Source organism: Scophthalmus maximus, chromosome 1 (assembly GCF_022379125.1).
Source record: "Scophthalmus maximus strain ysfricsl-2021 chromosome 1, ASM2237912v1, whole genome shotgun sequence".
In the NCBI taxonomy this organism is placed as follows: Eukaryota; Metazoa; Chordata; class Actinopteri; order Pleuronectiformes; family Scophthalmidae; genus Scophthalmus; species Scophthalmus maximus.
The window spans coordinates 29,264,375-29,272,500 of NC_061515.1; the positions used below are offsets into that span (position 1 = coordinate 29,264,375).

Here is an 8,126-nt window from a genome sequence, read left to right on the forward strand (position 1 = left end):
TCGTTGGAGTTGAGTCTATGTTTGCAGAAGACAGCATTTTGAAAAATAATGAAAGCATTTTGCTAAATGAGGATGGCAAAAATACAGGCATGTAATGTTATGTTATGTAATATGATATAACATACTAAAATATAATATACAATAAGATATAATATATTATAATATAATCTCTTGATACGTTAAGTATATGTTTTTGTAAATCCAAGCCTTTCTAAATCTGTGTACTTTCTCGTGTACTTGTGAAACGTCATCAGTGACGGCCCAGGTACAGTTTGCATCGAGCAAGCTTTACAGTCTAAATACCCGGATGTTGTTCTCGCCCCGCCTCCTTTGTCGGGGATGCGACATGGGATGCGATCGATCGCAGGTGTCTTGTGAGACAGCCAGGTATCCCAGAATGCATTTCGCAGCAACCAGTGGAGGGGAAAACTAAAGTGTAAGTTAAAACTTTTGAAATAGTTTTATTATGCGAGGATAAAGTCGATGCAACTTCATATCCGTGGTGGATTTATCAAGATCGAGTCAAATGGCATCAGAGATGATAAAGGTTTACATTATTAATATTGCCAGTGGACGTTGGTACATATGTCAGTGTATGTGCATGTGTTATTCCAACCGTAAATTCGTCACGGTGAAAGGCTTTTATCAACTATTTCATATTCAGCAAACTGAATGAATTGTTGATCTTTACCAGAATTTAAATGCAGGACTTCTGAGCAACATGCTGGATGACTCGTTCTCGACAGGTTCCCGCAGGTCACCCTGGAGGTGACCTTTGACTTCCTGGTCCACAACAGCGAGCAACAGGCCAGGCCCCTCAGATCAAGTGTGAAGACATCTGAGCAGGTCAGTGGACAGAAAAGTGGCTTGAATCATGTGTTCGTCCAAATATCAGAGATTAAAGATTTGAAAACGATTATTAAATTTAACAATATTATTGAATCAAATCTGCCCAATAGACATTTTGATATTTTTTCTTCCCATGTAAAGGTTTTATTTTTGAAATATTTAGACTTTAGTGTTACAACATTTTAACCTTTTCTCTTATTGTCACAACTTTATTGACAAAGTCTGACGTCAGTTCAGAGTAACAACGGCGCCCTCCGGTGGCTGAGGCCGTCTCTCACAGTTTCTTGTTCTCGAACAGCTGTGTATCTGTGACACACACAAACACACACACACACATAAATGTGGTCGACATGTATATAAAGACGATCAGTGACTGTCATTTACATTTACAGTATACCACGCTCGAAAAGAAAAATATCACAGCAGATGATTTCTGAAAAGAATTTAATCATATCAGCATTAAAGTTTTTACACTTATTAAGAAAACAATTCTCTCAGATTTTGTTTGTCATGAAGCTGAAACATTTAAGCTTTTGCTTTGTGACAAACTGAAATGTTGCACAAGTTCTGAGTCTCCATTTATCTCCAAGAACATAAGTGAAGTTTAAAAAACAGTATTTTTTAAATATGTCAAGTGAAATATATAACTGAAAAGTGTCGGTTTCTTTTTCAAAAATGTCATCTTCATTTGATCTGATTAGTCAGTAGTAGTTTATTATCAGCGACCTAAGAAAAAAAGACACACACGAAAGACAACTGAAATAAAAGACAAAATGGCACCTGACCGCACAAAAATGTAAGATTAAAACAACACAGAGGCAAAGTATTACAGAATTTACAAAAGATAATAAATAATATTCTAGCTGACATGTTGATATTCAAACAGCGGTGGGGATGAAATGCCCGTGAAGGTCCATGTGGACGCTGGCAGGGATGGAGGCTCTGGCAATTTCCTCGAAGGTTTTGGCGTTGAGGACGAGCATGAACGGAGAAACGTTCGGATCTGAAGAGATGACGGACGACAGGATCACTCCTGAAGGAAAGAAAAAAGCAGAGGAGAAGTGATTGTTTCCTCCCTGATGGTTTAATGTTCACGCTGCAATTTTTGAATGTGACACAAGAAACTGTGAAGCAGTTGGTTTGGCTCGGAAGAGCGAGTGAATCTCTCACCGTCGTCTTCGTCCACGGCTCCCGGAGACGCGACAAACACCGGTTCTGATGGGTAGCATTTGTCCTGCTCCCACTCTACGTGTTTCCTGGTGACGATGTCGATCTTGGCGATCTGACGGACGAAATATTTAGTAGAGAGTTAGAAGGTGGGGTCGTGCTAGCTGTGTTGCTCTAGTGATGGAAATATTGGTTGGTCAGAGATAACGTTTTCATTGCCGGTTTTCTTTGTCAACAGGATTACGCAAAAACAACTGGGACATTTTCCATGACATCTTGGGGGCATGACCCATAGAAGAGCCCGTTACATTTTGGAACGCATCCAGATAAACGGTTAGTCCCAGGCAAGTCCCAGCCCGAGGTGTTTCACCTTGTTAGGATGAGGAGACCACTCCACCCTGGAGCCGTAGAAGTATCTGTAATGTTTAGCGTTGAAGTTGTAGTTGATCCCCGGCAGCTCCAGTCCTGAAAAGTACGAGGTAGGAGGTATGATACTCGTCAGATTGTGAAAATGAAGTCATGTTCAAGTCAAACAGACCAGTCGTGTGGATGACAAACCTTCAAAAATAATGTCAGGCTGGCAGTAGACAGATCCGTCCTCCTGCACCACAGCCTGGGCCGTTGTGTCCGACAGCGTCACCAGGTTGGTTCCTCTGGGAGATTCCTGGAGATCAAATCGACACAAACTCCTCATATTGACATGAAATTCATAAGACGACGAAGTGTAAAGTAAAAAACATTCACCGCAGTCCTCGGCCTGTATATTTGAGGTGCACTCTTCGATCGGACTGTACCTTGTGGGCGCTGAGCGGCAGGACGAATCTCTGGCAGATTGGCTGGGAGAAATTCTTGTTGGACTGGATGAAGCCATCGGTTTCTTGTCTGATGTTCTGGATGTAGAACATGTCGTACAGTTTGCTGTCCTTGTAGCTGATCAGGTCGAGCACCACGTGGCCGTCATCCTCGTAGGCATTGATGTGGTGGAAGACCACCAGGGCGTCACTGTAGAAACGGGTGCTCACCTCCTTTCCTGTCTTTCTGTTGATGGCGTGAATCAATGTCTGGGAAACAGATGAACCAACAGTGGCTTTAAAGTAACCCCATTCTGTCAACTGCTGCTTAATGTAAATCATTGTCCTGTCAACGGTGAATAAATGTGGGAAGACTTACGATGTCATCCTTGTCGAATTTGAGGCAGCTCCCCCAGTTGACCCCTCTGAAGTAGGCGGTGCCCAGTCGGACGATGTCCAGCTTGAAGGGCTGCTCCACGAACACAATGTAGTTCTCGGTCATGCCGAAGCTGTGGAAGTAGCTCGGGAACAGAGTGGACCGAAAAGGAATGGAACAGACCTTCTGCACTTTCCTCAACGCCGGCTGGTTACGTTTTTCATCTGAAACAGACAACTCGGTATTGTAAGTAGGATTTTAATTATCATTATTTTCAGATGGAAAACACAAATTTCAATTCTCCATCCACTCAATTTTACATTTGGTTGCTTTTTTTTATGACACAATAGTAACCATTTCATTCATTTATTCTAATCTAATTACATCTAAGGATTAATCATCATCATCATCATCTTCAACCGCTTATCCGGGGTCGGGTCGCGGGGGCAGCAGCTTCCCCCAAACTTCCCTTTCCCGGGCCACATCAACCAGCTCTCACTGGGGGATCCAGAGGCGCTCCCAGGCCAGTGTGGAGATATAATCTCTCCACCTAGTCCTGGGTCTACCCCGAGGTCTCTTCCCAGCTGGACGTGCCTGGAACAGCTCCCAGGGGAGGCGCCCAGGGGGCATCCTTACCAGACGCCCAAACCACCTCAACTGGCTCCTTTCTACGCAAAGGAGCAGCGGCTCTACTCCGAGCTCCTCACGGATGACTGAGCTTCTCACCCTGTCTCTAAGGGAGACACCAGCCATCTTTCTAAGAAAACCCATTTCGGCCCGGATTAGTATTTAACATAATTCATCTGAAGAGATTGTAAATCCAGTGACCTATTTCACAGAGAACCGTAACCTTCTCTCACTATCATGACTTTCACCTTGTTTAATCTGGGATAAGTCTGGTTGTAACATCATAAATCAATTAGACTCTGAGCTGTAATTACAAACAGACTTGACTTCTTGACATCATAAAAATAACTTTATTGCTGCAGTCAGAAAAAGAGGTTCCTCTTCTCTTTTCTTTTGCTCTAGACAGAAGACCATCTGATGATTAACATTGACAGTGAAGGCAACCGTACCTGAAGCATCAGCTGGGACTTTGAAGATGACATATTTCGGCGGGCCGAAGCCCATGATGGCGGTGCCCATGTTGTAAGTGTTGCCCTCGTTGTCGTAGTGAGGGTGAGCCGTCGCCAAGTTCAGAGCGATGTGATTTCTGTAGTTTATCTGGAATTTGGCAGGAAGGTTTTCATTAGTATGAAGTCAACAATGTGATGAGTCCAATGAAGTATTCGACGGCAGTTGGGACGAACTTACCCTCCCGACAGTTTCCAGAGTAGCCGGGTCGATCTGGTTCATGTAGTGGACCTCGGAGGAGGCGTAGTAGTCCTGTCCGTAACGAATGATGTTGATCAAGTTGTTGTCGGTGAAATCGGGGATGACGTTGCAAAGGTGACTGAAAGCCCTGAGGAGAAAAAAATGTTTTAACTTGAAAAGCAAACTGCCACACATGGTTAGAGTGAGGAGTGGCCTCTCTTTCCAGTCTTTTATGGGGCAAAACGTGTGAAGGATAATGCTTCCACTTCAGTATCTATCTATCGTCTCTAAGCTCTAACTGGTCAAACCCTGCTCGTCCTGACGCCACTGATCTCTACGTGTTGTGGATGGACTGAAACTCATTTGCACTTGTCTTGGATGGACTCTTGACGCAATAGATCCATAAACGTCGACTCTGACTTGGATCTCTTACAGGTCCTGAAGGCTCTGAAGCTGATCTCAACACGTTGTTGGTGGTCTGTACCTGGCGAAGATGTTTTTGCAGGGATCCGGGTAGATCATGGTTCCAAACTCGGACACAACGATTCTATCGGCCTTGATGTTTTGCTTGTAGGTGTTGCTCTTCAGAAACTTACTCCTGTAAGTCACCTCACCTGGAACAACGACAAAACTGTGACGTCAGGCAGTGATACCAGAGCTTTAAGGCAAGTCCTATCTTTATCTTTTGTACTGTAATATTTTGAATGTTAGATAATGTTATTGCATAGCGCTGATATATTTGTCTTAACATCCACCTCACCGTTGTCGAAGGTGAAGCTGTGGATGAGCGACATGCCGTCAAACCAGTGGTTGTACTCTGAGCTGCCCACGGAGAAAAGCCCGGGCCCGTTCCTGATCAGCGTTCCCTGCAGCCATGACGGGAGGGAGCCTGCAGGTCGACACTCAGGTGTGTTACTGTCCGTTACCGACACAAGTTTATTTATTCACTCCACATTTTCTTTGCGATGGTGTGAAGACAAAAGTCTCTCAGAGGTGAAACAAAAGTGTAAAGAAACCTTTTTATTTATATTTGAAAATATTTATTTAGTATAGTTATAATAATTATAACATCTAAGTTGTTATATCAACTCAGATATTTACAAGTAATTCAATTATATTGGAACATATTTGTTGACCTGTGAAACTGACCTTTCACCTGAGCTTTCACCGGGTTCGGAGTTTCGGACCCGTTCCTCGCTATTATCGACTGCATGTTCGTCTCCTCGTGTATATATTTCCCAGAGTGCTCAGCTCCTCGCTGTCGTCCCGCCGCAGACTAAGGACGCCGACTGGCAACAGCTGATTTTATGTAAAACTCGGACTGTCTACGTGATAATCTCCAGGTTTCAGTAAATTCAAGGTTCAGCGTAAAGCGTTTGTGGATTATATAATGGTGCTGCTGTGGACTTTACTCGCTTTTCAAAATAAAAGCCAGTGTGTTGTAGTGTTGGTTCAGACACAGTCAGCCACTGTGTTTTACTGCAGATCTAAATGGGTTTATTGCCTTATTGTGCCTTTAATACAGAGGGGAGGCGGCTGTGAACTGATAAGATGCAGCATGTTATGACATCCAATCCCATTATCACTTGTTTATATCCATACTGTGATAATCCCTGCAGTTAAACTATAGCATATATTCTGTTCATATGTAAAATAATCATAACATAACTTTGAAATGCTTCATATAAAAATAACTTCGCTGAAAAGTTTTTATCATTGACTCATCTACTGCTTATTTTCCAAGTCATGTTCTCTCTGAATGCAAAATTTTAAATCAATGTTATCATATCCAAGATTGTTTTGACTGGCAGTCCTCGACCAAAACTCACTCAGTTGTGACATCTCTTATTTGAGAAATATTGTATATTTATATATCAATCAAATAAGAGAAAATGATTTCTGCAATAATCTAATTTTAGTCAAATTTTTGGGTTAAGGTTTTGATACATTTATTTTAATGAAGATTAAAGATGATGTCTCTTATTTTGAAATACAAAAAATCTTAATATCAAAGTTATTGAATTCATGTTGTTCTACCTCTGTCGTACTTTTTCTTTATGTTTGAGTAGATAAGCGGTGTTTGAACTTCAGCCTCGTCAGCTTTCTCTGTGTAATTGGTTAAATTAGTTTACAGCCTCTCTTATCAGGTCACAGGTAATGAGTCATGCCAACATTGCAACTTAAAAATTACTCAACCTATAAACACAAACAGCTCCGACTGGTAATGCATTAAAGAAGATAAGTAAAAATTACTGCAACTTTCTCTCATTTTTATTTTAGACTATAAAGTACATACCGTTTCAAGCTTCAAGCCAGTGTCATAATTATGTCCTATAATAATGACAGATAAAAAGACTGATTTATCTGTTGGCTGATAATAATCAGCAGATATGATCACAGACATATGAGTGTCAGCCTTTTTTTTTTTTTAATTTGACAATTAATAAATCACAGGTAAAAAAAATGAGTCATGGATTTATGAATAGTTGGTGTAACATATTCCAGAGACATTCAGTGCCAAAGATGGCATCACTATATCTTGATCATGTATGATATAATAAATACCACGTACATATGTTTTTGGATGAAAAATGAAGTTTATTACAAACAACAACAGAAAGCTGTTAGCAGTCAGTTAGCAGCTGTTAGTTCTGTACAAATAACACTGTTTGATTGGTTAGTTGAGTTTGCCAATCGGCAGCAAGGCTAGGTCTCAAACAGCACCCTACGCCCTCTGTAGTGCACTATTTTCCACACCTAACCTCCCATAGTACACTACTTCACACCTTAGAACTCTCATAGTGCACTGCTTTATATGCTACATATTCCGTAGTGCACTACCGTGCATCTTAAACCCTTAGTAGCATGCTATTCCACCTTAAACCCTGCTTAATGCACTACCTTCCATTCTTAATAGTGCACTATTCTTGAATTAAAACCCTTGGTAGTGTACTTTCCATCCTAAACCCTTCATAGTGCACTACATTCCACCTCAAACTCTTCATGATAACGCATTACTTTCCACTTTCCAAGTGCTCAATCAGCATCTTGTGTCCTTTGTAGTGCACTAAAATCCATCCGACATCTTTCTGGTGCACTCCCAAGTTCACAAGTTGTGACTTTCCTCGTAGTTTTAAGATTTTTGAACACCGTAAACATCACTTTTCTGTTTTCTGCCCTTTTTTTCCGCATTCCGAGTCACGACACTGACATATTGACGACACAAAATCATTCTCCTTTCCTAAAAAAGTGAACTAGATAGCGTTCATTTCTCGTGTTATCCACCTGTATAATGCTGTGTTCACGTTATGTGGGGTCTTAAAGATTCCCATGTTCACGACTTGCAGTTGTTCGCGTCATCAGACAGTGGAGGGGGTTGTATGATATGCAGAGTTGTTCGTGTGTGAGGGTGTATGGTTAATAAAGCACCATTACATTTGTACTTTAATACCCTGGACATGGGCTGGAGGAGGCCATGTTTGTTTGTGTTCTTCAGGCACTTCTGTATTATTTAGCGCCAAGTTGGAAATTACGGAGCTTTAAAATGACGGCACGGTTGTTGACGTGAACGCGCTTTACATGTCGGGAAACGGTAATCGCAGCAATTTCCACATGACATGAATTCAGCA

The 8,126-nt window shown here is 41.7% G+C and overlaps 1 protein-coding gene and 1 long non-coding RNA gene across 2 annotated transcripts; one reads left to right on the top strand and one right to left on the bottom strand.

Moving 5' to 3' along the window:
- Positions 1-273: 273 nt before the first annotated feature.
- On the top strand, positions 274-2,360 carry LOC118309775. Its single transcript, XR_004793591.2, has 3 exons — positions 274-436; positions 747-846; positions 2,255-2,360. It is a non-coding gene; the product is annotated as an uncharacterized LOC118309775 (long non-coding RNA).
- On the bottom strand, positions 1,277-5,887 carry bco1l (beta-carotene oxygenase 1, like). The gene is made up of 11 exons (XM_035631639.2): positions 5,647-5,887; positions 5,258-5,386; positions 4,982-5,111; positions 4,498-4,645; positions 4,260-4,407; positions 3,187-3,407; positions 2,811-3,077; positions 2,575-2,680; positions 2,387-2,481; positions 2,020-2,131; positions 1,277-1,882 (listed from the first exon to the last, which is right to left on the bottom strand). The coding sequence occupies exons 1-11, from the start codon at positions 5,708-5,710 to the stop codon at positions 1,728-1,730; spliced, it is 1,575 nt and encodes a 524-aa protein (XP_035487532.1). The 5' UTR covers positions 5,711-5,887; the 3' UTR covers positions 1,277-1,727.
- Positions 5,888-8,126: the final 2,239 nt, after the last annotated feature.